The sequence below is a fragment of the Talpa occidentalis genome, unplaced genomic scaffold (assembly GCF_014898055.3).
Source record: "Talpa occidentalis isolate TD23 unplaced genomic scaffold, MPIMG_talOcc4v2.1 talOcc4.14, whole genome shotgun sequence".
NCBI lineage: Eukaryota > Metazoa > Chordata > Mammalia > Eulipotyphla > Talpidae > Talpa > Talpa occidentalis.
In genome coordinates, this window is record NW_023601433.1 from 22,383,036 (window position 1) to 22,398,484 (window position 15,449).

Below are 15,449 nucleotides of genomic sequence, written 5' to 3' on the forward strand. Positions count from 1 at the left end.
TTTGTACTGAGATGTAATTATGATTTTGATGATCTCAGAAGAAATAGATCTTAAAAGTGTTGAGTCAGTTTACATCAATTACCCTCACGGATGCAGTATTAAAGTAGCAAAATAATTTAAATAAAATGCCATGTTGAGCTTAATAATACTCAACACCAAAACAATTTTAACTTTAAGTTACAGCATTTTAAATCAATTTTTAAATAAATTTTAGTAAAAATTTTTGTGTTTCTCAAATTGAAAAAATTACTCAAGGATGAAGTGTCTTTCTTCTCATTGAGACCCCGCCATTTGGGTCCTTGACTCTCCCGTCCTCCTACCTCCCCAGGCCCTACTTTCTGTCTTCTCCTCTCCCATCCTTTTCTCCTTTACCTCCCACTTCTCGTCCTATCGCATTGGGAATTGTGTGTTCTTTATAAAGATGACCAATGACTTCCTCTTGCCCACCCAAATAGATATTTTCCAGCTCAGTTTTTGGCTTAAGAGGCTTTTCTTTGTTGCATTTGAAAATGAACGAATGCATTGACTGTCGTATAATTTTGCTAAAATAATACCCATTTTCCCCTAGTCCTCTTCATACAACTGACCATTTCCTTCCTTCTCTCTTCTGTGGGTTCCTCTTTCTCTGCTCATCCATTTCCAGTCTCCAGGGTTTTGCTTTTGATCCCTGCTCTTTCCCCTCTCCATTGCTCTCTAGAAGATCACGTTCATTCCATAGTCTTAACTCCTCCCATATATCAATGGCTCTCAAATGTATATTGCCAACCCAGAATTCTGGACTGCTGAGCAAACTCGCCAAGTAACTCCCTGTGTCTGCCCCAGTGCTATTGCAAAGGGAACACATCCAATCCAGGATCATCTTTATTCTGCTCACCCACTGGCTTAATGCCATCTCTTAACTGAGTTTCGCAAGTATGACATCTAGATATCCTTGACTCTTTCTTCTCCTCCTAACCCCACCACCCCCAAATCAAGTGGACTGCTCTACAATTTAGCCCATGAGTCATATGGTGTTGCCACCAAAATATTTCTTAGATTCATCTCTACTTCCATGTACTTATTTAAAGTTTTACTCAGTCATCTTTGTTGTAGCATACTCAAAAGCCCATTCATTGATATCTTGGCCTTGTTCTCTTTTCAAGCTGAACTAGGCATAGCCTCCTACACCCATGATTTATCTCTAGTCACAATCTGACCCCATCACACCCTGCTTACCACTTCTGAATGATGTCCTGTCACCTACAGCACTGGTTTTCAATCCTGGCTAAACAGAGACTCAATCATCTGAGAGAGCTTCTGAAAATGAAGCCTAAGCTATAGGTTAGCCCAGTTAATTCGGCATCTCCAGGGGGTGGGGCCTAGGATTCAATTCGGCATGTCCCTAGGTGATGCTAGTGTACAGCCAGGGTGGAGACACAGGAACCCAAAAGGTCAAGTTCTGCGCTGAGACTCTCTTTTAATTTCTCTGGCTATTGCCTGCCGAGTATCTTTCTGTTATGGTAACTAACTTTTAGTCATTTCCTGCCAATCTCAACTCATGCTGTCTCCTCTGCTAAACTACTCTCCCTGGCTGGCTGTTCCTCTTATTTTCAAAGACTGAGTCCAGTCATCACCTTCTCTTAGGAGTCTTCCCTGACACCATCTTCATGGCCTGGCTGGATAGACTCCCCTTTTCTGTGTGACCCCAAGATCCTGCATTCCTCTCAATTATCGTCTTCGTAAGACCATTTTATAATTATCTCTTGATTGCCTCCCACAAAAGAAAGTTTCTTGAGGGCAAGGGGGTTGTGACTCACTTTTTATCTTAGCACCTGGCAAAGAATAGGCATTCAGATATTTGAATGAATCAGTTGAAAGGTAAATGCCTCCATATCATTTTGGTAATATCTAAATAAAAATTAACTTTAATAAATGATAATTACATAGTACTTTCTCAGCAACTCAAATCAGGGCTATTTTAAATTTAGTTTTACTGAAGCAACAAATATAATGATGAGATAGATGACTACTGAGGTGTGCTCAAATTCAGAAATAAATCCCCCATGATGCATAGTCTGCAATTACCAGTATCATGCAATGTGCCCAGAAATTCCTCAGCACCACATAGCTGCCCCACCTCCAGCACAACTGGAAACCTTGATGACCCACCCCCTTCCTTCAGTGGGGGACCATAGAAGCCATTAAGAAAGAGAGGTGGGCTTTCCCTTTAGTCACGTGGACAAGACCTTCAAATTCAAAGATGGAGAAGACCCTTTGACCAAGTTACTCCTGGAAACATTAAGAAGTGACACTATTGAGCTAGAAAGTAACATGCTGAGGAAAAGTTCATTCATGGAAAGTCTTTTACCTGATTCAATTTTGTTAAGTATTTTTCTTGCACATTGTACAAAGGCTTCTTCTACATTCTCCCCTGTTAGTGCGCTTGTTTCCAAAAACATCAGTTCTAAAATTGACATCAAACAAAATAAAAAGCCATATTTAGAGGATCATCATATTATTCAATTATCAACAGCCTGGCTAGTGTTCCCTTAGAACAGCAGATGAAATGTAATTTCTTACATAAAACCATGCATTTATGCCAATGAAAAACCAATACGTGTCAATATATTTTTTTAAATGTTGGAAGAATTATAACCTTTTTTGAAAAGTAATGAGTAGCTTGTGCTGGCACTAAGGTCTGCAAGAAACTTCGCAAACAGCAGTGCTTGGTAAGGAAGCAGGCTGGCTGGATCCAGCTGTCAATATAAGTAGTATTTCCTTCTCCAAATTATTTTTATATATCTATATCTATCTATATGACCTACATGCATTTACATATTGGCAGGGACTATGGTGCAAACTGTCATTCTGATCACCAGGAGGGTCCAAACCAACTCCCCTTTCCTCCACCCCCAGGGACCTGTCTATGGTCCTAAGGCAGCCTCAGCCTCCCTAGGCTTGCGTGTCCTTTCTTATAAAAATGAATTTAAGTGACTGCTACACTCCTTCTGAGCATTAACATTCTATGCTTTTGTATTTCTAGTTTCCTTACAAAGTCATGGCAGCTTATGTTTTTCTCACATTTATTTTCTTAACAGAAAGCCAGTCGATGTGTAAGAATATATATTGGTAGTCCTGGAGTCCAACTGAAAATTGTTATTAGGATATTTCAATTTTTTTTTTTTTTTAATAGAGGCATGTTTTATTTATTTATTTATTTGTTTGTTTGTTTTGTTTATACATGCACTGGGTACAGGCAGAAGCGTGGGAGGGTGAGAGAATTCACCAGAGCCAGAGCGGGGAGCAGAGCAGGCAGAAGGACCGAAGTACACTGCTGAGGGGAGCAGCGGGCGGCAGGAGAGGTCTGCGCGCCATGTGGGACCCTCCTCCAGTGGCCGGGGAGCAGCCGGGGATCGAACCGGCGCCGCAGAGGCCACGGGCAGCATCGCAACCCAGCGCTCAACCACTGCGCCACCGGGGAGGCCCTAGGATATTTCAATTTTTGAGTGGCTCTAAAAATGAAAATTACTGAAAATAACTGAATCCTTATTTTATTATCTATATGCAAACATCAATTTTGTGTCACCCTCATGTATTCTATATGGAAGTTGACAAAAGCTTCAAAAGCATCAATGCCCAAATGACTTAAGCTTAATGTAATAAAGCCAATTACCTTCTTTTTTATTTAAATGTACTATTTTACCAACTTAACCTCAAATTACATTCAGTAAAAAAGATGAGATCATTTGATTAGAACCTTTAAAAATTGTTGTAAAATTTCACTTGAAACCAAGACCAATAATATCCAAAGATCCTACACTGAAAAGTCATTAGCAAATATGAATGCATTTGCTTTTTACATTATAATAACTTTGCGGGTAGAATGCAATACAGTGAAAACATAGTAAATAAGTCTACACATATAGTAAAGACAGAAGTTACACATTTCTTAATATAGTTCACACTTAACACTCCAGTTAATGTTTTAAATTCAAAGCAATATTGCCCCGAGATATGCATTTGAAAAGCAGCAATAGGTAAAGAGGTCACTTGCCGTTTTCTTGAGCAAACCTGGAGGCTTCTAGGAAGGTGACTTCCCGATCAGCGTCCAGGTCCTTCTTGTTCCCGCAGAGGATGATCACGATGTTCTGACTCGCTAGCATTCTGGCATCTGTTAACCAATTAGTAAGCGCATTGTAGGTTTCTCGGCTGCATAATATAAGATTGTGAAAATAATACATGTATTTTATAAAACCAGCAACTCATTCCAGTCACTCACACTACTCACACTGCTTTTAAGCATGTCAGGGGAGTGCCAACAACCTCGAAGGTAACTCGGACAACGCTGAGGTCAAGTGCACACCACAGGCTTGGCTTCATTTTGTTTCCAGAAAAATGAAACAGCAAGTCAGACATTTTGTTGCTTGATGTTTCCCGGATGGGGTGCAAAAAGAAAGAGAAATTCCTGCATCGTTTTAAATACTGAGTGCTCCATAAGTGCAGCAGGGCGAGGCTCAGCGGCTGACGGCACCCGCAGCACATCTGCCTGTGCGGTGCTCTGTGTCGTGGGGATTTACTGCCTCCATTCTCTCTAAGGACTCGTGACACAGACTCGCTATCCTCTCCCTTTTCTGCACTGAGACCCAGCGAGGTTAAGTTCCCCAAAGTTGCCCAAGCAGAGACCAGGTCTGTGGACTCGGAACTAACTCTCAGACTTGTTGCTCCAGCCTCCATGTCTAAGGACAGTTCACACCATGGGAGCCTGGAGACTTTGACGGCAGCGAGCTGAGACTTTCGGCCCCTGGTAAAGCCTGGCAGCTGCCCACCTCCTCCCAGGGTACCCCACAGCACCCGGTCCTGGACTCAGACTGGGTGGGTGTCACAGCAGCAGGCTCTCTCACTGGACAGTTTCAACCAAAAGGGACCGCCCTCCCCATGCTCTATCACACAGATTTATGGTGATGCTGAAAAAAAACAACCAAAAACTAGAGACCAGTGCTGTCTGATGGGATTTCTGTGAGGACAGGAATGTTCTATCATCAGCACTGTCCAGTATGGCTACCACCGGCCACAAGTGGCTACCGAGGGACTGAACTTTCAGCTGAACTGCAACATGTGGGTGATAGTTACACATAAGGATTCAGAGCCCTGTGATGGACAGAGGTTTTCTATTAACCAATGGACCGCCCAGTAATCTCAGGATTAGTGCACGATCATCGCGTCTCCAAATAACAGACAGGGAGGCGCCATGGAGCTGAGGACCTGCCCCGAGACCCCACTCCATGCGTCACCCTGAACTGGGATCTGAACCCAGGTGATAGCAGCCCAGACTGTGCCCTCAACCTTAATCACCGTGATTAATTCTAGTAATTAAAGCCTGTGGGAATCTTCAGGCAAGTGTCAAAGCATCCTGTGAAGCACAATAAACAGTGGGGCGCTTTGACAAGCGTTCCTTTACATGGTAAGGCAGCTATTTCTAATACCTCTAAGAGCCCAAGTGGAAGGGCAGACGGGCTTCCTGATTCCCAGCCCCGCCACCCACCACACACAGTACCCTGGACAGGGCGGTATGCGCTTGGGCAGCGGGTGGGGGGCTCCTTCCATGGGGCGTGTGTATTACCTGGTGATGTCATAGACCAGGAGGGCGCCAGCTGCTCCTCTGTAGTAGCTTCTTGTCACAGACCTGCAAGAGTCGTCACACCGCCTTTACTTCAGACCATGCTGGTTCTGGACTACCGAGCATCATCCTCCCAGACAAAAGCACCCTCTTTGCTTTGCAAACCACAACACAGGGATGGACAGACATCTCTTTAAAAGAGAAATGACTCAAAGATATATGAATGATGAGTATGCGTGAGGAGCAATTCTGTCCAAAGTCTGGTCACAGAAATGATGGGGAGGTGGGATGTTAGCAAGCAGGGGATTCTCGAAAAAGGCACACAGAGCTCTGCCCTAAGCACTCAGTTCTACGTGGCTTCCTCTGGGGGTTCCTTCTCCCCGCTCCTGCCCTGCTGCCCTCTGCTTCACCCAGGGAAAGGCTAAGTCCACAGCTGAAACGCCATCCTCCAAGCACCAACCTGCTGCCATGGGCCTCTCCTCCTCCTCTCTTGCTCCTCCCCATTATGAAAAAGGACATCTTGCTTTTCCTAACTCAACTGAGCCACAGAGAACATTTTATTTCTTCTCGGGGACTGTCTTCCTTTCATTAATACACTTTCTCCCCAACATTACCAGCCTCTCCCTTTTTTTGTTAGTTTTTTTCATTAGCAGAATAAAATTTGCTCTGGCGCCTCCCATCTTAAAAAACAAGGTATGCTATGCTACACCATCCTTCCAGCTACTTCTCTACAAAAGAATTGTCTACCAGCTGCCCCCCCTGCCCCCCCCACCCCCGGTGTCCCTCTCTGCTACTCCATAGAAACAGCCGGTGGGGCAATGCGGACTTGTGTCTGAACCCAGGAGCATTTCTCTGTCCCTCCTTGCTCCTCTCTGAGGTTCCACCCCCCCCCTCCCTCTTCTGCTTCTGCCCTGTTCATAGCAAACCTCCCCAAAGGCTGGGGCCTGGCTTCTCAGTTCTACTAATGTTTGACTCAGATGTAATCTTCAGCACAGACGACTTCTGGTAAGATCCAACTGTTGCCAATACCTCCACGTGACTGCCTAATTAACATGTCAAAATGAACATTTATAAGACAGTCCTCTTCAGTTCCTACCAGTCTGGTCCACCCTTGGGAGTGGGGGTGGGCATTGCTGTCCACACTGGAATCTGCTTATCTTCCGTTCCTCTTCCATGTCTGATCTGTAGGCAGGGTCTGTCTCTCTAACTAACCATGTCCCACCTGCTGCACATCTACTGTGACTAGCAGTGCCTCGTCCACCCACAGGTCTCTGCCAGGCCCCTGCAGCTGCCAGTCAGAGTCCCCACTGCTGCAGATGTCCCGCAGCCCAGTCTCTGCAGCAGTGGACTGCTCCTCGAGGCAAACTGTGCTGGGGGCTAGTTTGCCCAATGGCCAATGAGCTTGTCAACCACGCCTCTGTGCTGAAAGCTTGGTGATAAAAAGCCCTAACAGTGGGGTTCAGGCAGCCTGTAGGTGGGTGGACACTGGGAGGTGCTGAGAGGGTGGTGCCCAGAGGCAGGCAGCTCAGCACTGGCTCTCAGTGCTCCCCCTGGGCAGAGCTTCCCTGGGGTGCTTCCAAAGTCTATCCTTAGAATAACCCGGGAACAGTAAACAGAGTGCTTTCCTGAGTTCTGGCGAGTTCTAGTAAATTGTGGGACTTTTTTTCAAAAGTAATTTAAACCAAAGCAATACATGAACACAGTGATAAGGCTGAAGGTTGCTAAATGGCTGAAGATCAAACACCCCCCTCTCCTGCCTCGACTTCCCTGTGAGACCTGCCTCTCCCCCCCAGGCAAGTACACCCCTTTGGGATTTTTTTTCTTGGCTCAAGTCATTAAGAGAGTACATGTCAAACACCTGTGTGCCAGGCACTATTCTGACTCTCAACAAACAAAAAATGCAAAAATTTCTATTTGCATCTAACAGTCATTCTTCTGGTATTTGCTCCCATTTCTCTACGAAGTGCTTATGAAACTATTTGTTAATTAAGGGTTTATTGGATTCCTGCTTTGAGGGGAATCTTTAGCTGACACGGCCCTTTCCTTTCCAGGCCTCACTCCACAGGCAGCAGCAGCAGCGTGTGAAGCTGCCAAGTGCCCTTTCCTGTTCTCACAGCTGGCTGCCTCAGTCCCTCGTTCTGCGTCCCACCTCCTGCTGTTGGAGTATATCCTGAGATTCTTAAGAAAGACTTTGTGTGAAAAAACTTTTGTGTCTCCCCCAGTCTTGCATGTCTGAAGGCATTTTGGTTTTACTCTTACACTTAATAAGTAGTCTGGCTAAAGTGAGACTCTTTAGTTGGAAAACATTTTTCTGTGCTGAGTTTTGAAGTCTCTGTGCGCTCCCAGCTGTGCTGCTTGACCAGTTCCATGTCATTCCGGCATCTAACCCTCTATATGGGAACGTCGCTCCCCTCTCCTTTTGGAATCTTTTGTGTCTTCCTCCCTGATGTGCTGAAATCTCAAACATGCCCAGGCCTGGGTATTTGGTGTCACGTGGGCCAAATTCCTTCACCTGCTGCTCTCTTTGTTTTCCCCGGGGCCTCTCTTCTGGAACCTGATGGCCAAGCACTGATGGGGCCGCTGTGTCAATCTGCAAGATCCTTATGTTGTCTCTCCCCCTCTCCCTCTCAAGACTCTCACTTAATTTCTGGACGATGATGATGACTACTCTATTACCTTGGCTGTTTTTTTCAAATATAATTTTGTTCTTATTATTGAAATGTTATCTCTGCTCTCTTATTTCTGAAGATACTTTTTAATGTTTTTTTCCTATTCCCCCAAGTTCTGATTTTTCTTTATTTCTTATTTATTTTCTTTGTCCTGGGGGCTCCTTTTATTTTGGAAGCTTTCTTTAAAAGGCTTGTGATCCTTGGCTGATCATTTCTATTTAAGAACAAGGGATGAAAATGTCTAAAGAAGCTTGTTATGTGTGGGCTGGAGGCTTCACTATAAGACACTGGACAGAAATTGGGCTGTTTTACAGTGAAGCGCCAAATATGAGTATCTTTATTTCCTTTTGTTATAGGGCAGCCCCGATATTGAACGGGTTGCCTGGCTGTGGGTCCTCACCCACGCGCTTACAAGGGACTTATTAATACTCCACTACAGACACACACAAAAGGTTAATAAGGAGCAGCACCCACCGCTGGGGCAGACCGGGCGTGCAGGGGAGCGCGTCGCCGGCACCGGCATTTTGCAGCAGGGACCCTTCTTGCTGGAGACTGTGTGAACCCAGCAGAAGGCTCACCAAGGAGACAGAGGTTTAGCTGGGAGGCTTGCCCACACCGGGCACCTTCTAGCCTGCAGTTCCAGCCCAGAGGGGAGCAGCACCCACCACTGGGGCAGACCGGGCGTGCAGGGGAGCTGTTCCTGCATCGCCATTTTGCAGCAGGGATCTTTCTTGCTGGAGACTGTGTGAACCAGCAGAAGGCTCACCGAGGAGACAGAGGTAAGCTGGGAGGCTTGCCCATGCTGGGCGCCTTCTAGCCTGCAGTTCCAGCCCAGAGGGGAGCAGCACCCACCGCTGGGGCAGACCGGGCGTGCAGGGGAGCTCGTTCCCGCATCGCCATTTTGCAGCAGGGACCTTTCTTGCTGGAGACTGTGTGAACCCAGCAGAAGGCTCACCAAGGAGACAGAGGTAAGCTGGGAGGCTTGCCCATGCTGGGTGCCTTCTAGCCTGCAGTTCCAGCCCAGAGGGGAGCAGCACCCACCGCTGGGGCAGACCGGGCGTGCAGGGGAGCGCGTCGCCGGCACCGGCATTTTGCAGCAGGGACCCTTCTTGCTGAAGACTGTGTGAACCCAGCAGAAGGCTCACCAAGGAGACAGAGGTTTAGCTGGGAGGCTTGCCCACACCGGGCACCTTCTAGCCTGCAGTTCCAGCCCAGAGGAGAGCAGCACCCACCGCTGGGGCAGACCGGGCGTGCAGGGGAGCTGTTCCTGCATCGCCATTTTGCAGCAGGGATCTTTCTTGCTGGAGACTGTGTGAACCAGCAGAAGGCTCACCAAGGAGACAGAGGTAAGCTGGGAGGCTTGCCCATGCTGGGCGCCTTCTAGCCTGCAGTTCCAGCCCAGAGGGGAGCAGCACCCACCGCTGGGGCAGACCGGGAGTGCAGGGGAGCGCGTCGCCGGCACCGGCATTTTGCAGCAGGGACCCTTCTTGCTGGAGACTGTATGAACCCAGCAGAAGGCTCACCGAGGAGACAGAGGTTAAGCTGGGAGGCTTGCCCACACCGGGCACCTTCTAGCCTGCAGTTCCAGCCCAGAGGGGAGCAGCACCCACCGCTGGGGCAGACTGGGCGTGCAGGGGAGCTCGTTTCCGCATCGCCATTTTGCAGCAGGGACCTTTCTTGCTGGAGACTGTGTGAACCCAGCAGAAGGCTCACCAAGGAGACAGAGGTAAGCTGGGAGGCTTGCCCATGCCGGGCGCCTTCTAGCCTGCAGTTCCAGCCCAGAGGGGAGCAGCACCCACCGCTGGGGCAGACTGGGCGTGCAGGGGAGCTCGTTCCCGCATCGCCATTTTGCAGCAGGGACCTTTCTTGCTGGAGACTGTGTGAACCAGCAGAAGGCTCACCAAGGAGACAGAGGTAAGCTGGGAGGCTTGCCCATGCTGGGCGCCTTCTAGCCTGCAGTTCCAGCCCAGAGGGGAGCAGCACCCACCGCTGGGGCAGACCGGGCGTGCAGGGGAGCGCGTCACCAGCACCGGCATTTTGCAGCAGGGACCCTTCTTGCTGGAGACTGTGTGAACCCAGCAGAAGGCTCACCGAGGAGACAGGTTAAGCTGGGAGGCTTGCCCACACCGGGCACCTTCTAGCCTGCAGTTCCAGCCCAGAGGGGAGCAGCACCCACCGCTGGGGCAGACCGGGCGTGCAGGGGAGCGCGTCCCTGGCTCTGGCATTTTGCAGCAGGGACCCTTCTTGCTGGAGACTGTGTGAACCCAGCAGAAGGCTCACCGAGGAGACAGAGCAGGGACCTGTCTTTGCTGGAGACTTGTGAACCCAGCAGAAGTTCCCCAGAGGAGCCAGTGGTGAGCTGGGAAGGTCGCCCAAGATGCCGGCCAGTACCAGCAACACAGTGTCACAAGGAATACGGCAAATTAGAAAACAGGCAGTAGGGAGTAGAAAAACAACATGCAACCCAGCAACTCCTCAGCAAAATAGCACACCACAAAAAGAAAACCATCTACCAGATTGCAACGACAGTAACTTGGAAGAACTTCTGAGCCTTCCAGATAGAGAATTTAAAATTGCTGTGATTAAAAAACTGACAGAAGTCATAAAGGAAAACAATGATAAGGGGAAAATAATTAATGACCAGAAGAATGAAATTGAGTCCCTAAAGAGGGAAGTAAAAGAAATGCAGGAGATCAAAGAATTAATGGAGACGCTAAAGAACTCTGGGAAAAGCAGTGAAAGCAGAATAGATGAAATGGAAGAACGAATAAGTACTCTTGAAGACACAGAAATAAAAAGAACTAAAACAGAAAAGGAAGGAGAAGTACGAAGGAAAAAGACCGAAGAAAGACTTCGGGAACTATCTGACTCCATGAGGAAAGGAAATATAAGAGTTATAGGAATCCCAGAAGGAGAGGAGAGAGATGTAGGAACAGAGAAAATATTCATGGATATAATTGAAGAGAACTTCCCAAACGCTAAGAAGGATCTGAAAATTGATATACAAGAAGCAAGAAGAACACCAAACTTCCACGACGAAAGGAAAAATACAGCAAGACACATAATAGTAAAGCTCCCAAGAATCCAAGACAAAGAAAAAATAATGAAACTAACAAGAGGGAAGAAACAGATAACATTCAAAGGGAAACCAATCAGACTGACATCAGACTTCTCTGAAGAAACACTACGGGCAAGGAGAGAGTGGAGGGACATAGTCAACAGACTCCAAGAAAACAGATGCCAACCAAGAATACTCTATCCCGCAAAGCTCTCCTTCCTCTTTGAAGAAAGAATATGGACCTTCCCAGACAAACAGAAACTCCGGAATTTCATTGCGACTAAACCCCCACTCAAAAAAATACTACAAGGAGTCCTAAAGCCAGAACCTCAGAGGGACGAATAACAACAAAAGAAGGCCAAAGAAAGTTATTAAAAGAATAAATAAATAAAATCAAAGGAAAGACAAACACAATGGCAAATACAGATGCTAACATATCAATATTAACTCTAAATGTAAATGGACTAAACTCTCCAATAAAAAGACACAGAGTTGCAGGCTGGATTAAGAAACAAAACCCAACCTTTTGCTGTCTCCAGGAAACACATTTAGCTGCAAAAGATAAAAATAGACTCAAAGTTAAAGGATGGAAAACAATTCTACAAGCAAATGGACCAAAAAAGAAGGCAGGAACAGCTATACTCATATCAGATAAAACAGATTTCAAACTTAAAAAGATAAAAAGAGACCCCAGTGGTCATTACATTATGATCAAGGGGATAATACTTCAAGAAGAAATAACACTCATTAACATATATTCACCAAACGAAGGAGCACCAAAATATATCAGACAACTATTGGCATCTCTGAAAACAGACATCAGAGAAAACACATACGTAGTGGGAGACTTCAACACACCACTATCAACAATGGATAGATCAACAAGACAAAAAATAAGTAAAGACACTAAAGCTCTAAATAAGGATCTAGAGTGCTTAGGCTTAACAGACATATATAGAACACTAAACCTAAAAAAATCTGAGTATACATTTTTCTCAAGCGCACACGGATCATTCTCTAGGATCGATCACATACTGGGGCACAAGACAAACATCAACAGATACACCAAGATTGAAATCATACCAACCATCTTTTCTGACCATGAAGGCATCAAACTAGAAATAAACCATAAAGAGAAGGCAAGGTATTCTCCTACCTCGTGGAGATTGAAACCCACACTACTGGAAGTCCACTGGACTAACGAGGAGATAAAAGAAGAAATTAAAAAATTCTTTGAATTGAATGACAAGGAGGACACCAATTTCCTAAATGTATGGGATGCAGCAAAAGCAGTAATAAGAGGAAAATATATAGCAATAGATGCTCACATCAAGAAACAAGAAAGAACTCAAAGAAACAACCTAATCTCGAAACTCAAAGATCTAGAAAAGAACAACAAAAAAGCCCCAAAACCAGTAGAAGAAAAGAAATAATAAAAACCAAAGCAGAAATAAATGAAATCGAAACTAAAAAACAATCCAAAAGATCAATGAAACCAAGAGCTGGTTCTTCGAAAAAATAAATAAAATAGATAAACCCCTTGCCAGGCTCACAAGGGCAAAAAGGGAGAAAGCACAAATAAATAGGATAATAAATGAAAGAGGAGAAATCACAACGGACACAGCAGAAATCAAAAGAATTATTAATAACTACTATGAACAGTTATATGGAAACAAGTTTAACAATCTAGAGGAGATGGACAAATTCCTACAACTCTACAATCACCCAAAGCTAGATAAAGAAGAAATAGAACACCTAAACAGACCAATTACAATTAGCGAAATTGAAATGGTAATCAAAAACCTCCCCAAAAACAAAAGCCCAGGACCTGATGGATTTACAAATGAATTCTACCAAACATTCAGAGACGAATTGGTACCTATCCTTCACAAACTCTTCCAAAAAATTGAGAAGGAAGGTATAATACCTAACACGTTCTATGAAGCCAACATTACACTAATACCAAAACCGAACAAGGACAACACAAAAAAAGAAAACTATAGGCCAATCTCCCTAATGAACACTGATGCAAAAATCCTCAATAAAATTTTAGCTATCAGAATCCAACAGTGTATCCATAAAGTAATTCACCACGACCAAGTAGGATTCATTCCAGGGACACAAGGATGGTTTAACATCCGAAAATCAATCAACGTTATCCAACACATCAACAAAAAGAAATATAAAAACCATATGATAATATCAATAGATGCTGAGAAAGCTTTTGACAAAGTGCAACACCCATTCATGATAAAAGCCCTTGAAATTCTTGGGATACAAGGAACGTACCTCAACATCATAAAGGCCGTATATGACAAGCCAACAGCCAGTATCATTCTCAATGGTGAAAAGCTGAAAGCAATTCCATTAAGATCTGGAACAAGACAAGGATGTCCACTTTCACCACTGCTTTTCAATATAATACTGGAAGTCCTAGCCAGAGCAATAAGACAAGAGAAAGACATCCAAGGAATCCAAATAGGAAAAGAAGAAGTCAAACTATCACTCTTTGCAGATGATATGATAATATACATAGAGAACCCCAAAAACGCCACAGAAAAACTAATTCAACTCATCAATCAGTTCAGTAAAGTGGCAGGATACAAAATCAACACGCAAAAGTCAGTAGCCTTCCTATATACAAACAATAAATCTGAAGAAGAAGAAATCAAAAAAACCATCCCTTTTATTATTGAAACAAAAAAAATCAAATATTTGGGAATAAATCTAACAAAAGAGGTAAAGGACCTATACAAAGAAAACTATAAAACACTGTTAAAAGAAATAGAAGAAGACACAAAGAAATGGAAAGACATCCCCTGCTCATGGATTGGGAGAATAAACATTATTAAAATGGCCATCCTACCAAAAGCAATATACAGATTCAATGCTATTCCAATCAAAATTTCAATGTCATTCTTCAAAGAAATAGAACAATTATTGATGAAATTCATATGGAATCACAAAAAACCCCGAATAGCCAAAGCTCTCCTGAAAAAAAAAAGAAGGGAATGGAGGCATCACACTCCCAGACTTCAAACTCTACTACAAAGCCATAATCATCAAAACTGCATGGTATTGGAACAAGAACAGACATACAGACCAATGGAATCGAATAGAAAATCCAGAAATAAACCCACAGATTTATGGTCAACTAATCTTTGACAAAGGAGCAAAGACTATGCATTGGAGCAAAGAAAGTTTGTTCAATAAATGGTGCTGGGAAAACTGGGTCGCTACATGCAAAAGAATGAAGCTTGACCACTACCTCACACCATATACAAAAATCAACTCAAAATGGATTAAAGAACTAGACATAAGACCTGAAACCATAAAATACATAGAAGGAAATATAGGCGAAACACTACGTGATTTGCATATCAAAGACATCTTTACAGACACATCACCCAAAGCAGTGATAGTGAAGGCAAAGATCAACAGCTGGGACTACATCAAATTAAAGAGCTTCTGCACAGCAAAAGAGACAATAACAAAAACAAAGAGAAACCCCACCAACTGGGAGAAAATTTTTGCACCCAACACTAATGATAAAGGACTGATCACAAAAATCTGCAAAGAGCTGATGAGACTCAACAACAACAAAGAAAATAATCCAGTCAAAAAATGGACAGAGGAACTAAAAAGAAACTTCTCTGAAGAGGAAATGCGAATGGCCAACAGGCATATGAAAAAATGTTCAACATCACTTGCAATCAGGGAAATGCAAATCAAAACTACCATGAGATACCATCTTACACCAGTGAGAATGGCACATATTAAAAAAACTAGCAACAACAAATGTTGGCGAGGTTGTGGAGAAAAAGGAACTCTTCTGCACTGTTGGTGGGAGTGCAAACTGGTCCAACCACTATGGAGAGCAGTGTGGAGATTTCTGGACCTACTAAACATAGAGCTTCCACAGGATCCAGCAATTCCACTCCTAGGTATTTACCCAAAGAACACAGAAACATCAATTCCAAAGAACACCTGCACCCCTATGTTTATAGCAGCACTGTTTACAATAGCTAAGCTTTGGAAACAGCCCAAATGCCCAAAAATAGATGACTGGATCAAGAAGATGTGGTACATATATACCATGGAATATTACTCAGCATTCAAAAAAGAT

General features: G+C 44.4%; 1 protein-coding gene across 2 annotated transcripts in view; it reads right to left on the minus strand.

The window, feature by feature from the left end:
* The window catches only part of RAB4A (RAB4A, member RAS oncogene family), a 40,757-nt gene that overhangs the window by 7,523 nt on the left and 17,785 nt on the right, over window positions 1-15,449 (minus strand). The window contains exons 4-6 of one of the 2 annotated variants that reach the window (XM_037510194.2): window positions 5,600-5,662; window positions 4,034-4,188; window positions 2,348-2,443 (exon numbers count right to left, since the gene is read on the minus strand). In XM_037510194.2, the coding sequence (XP_037366091.1) occupies window positions 2,348-2,443; window positions 4,034-4,188; window positions 5,600-5,662 (314 nt within the window). The remainder of the gene's footprint in view (window positions 1-2,347; window positions 2,444-4,033; window positions 4,189-5,599; window positions 5,663-15,449) is intronic. The other variant, XM_037510196.2, reaches the window with a different exon arrangement.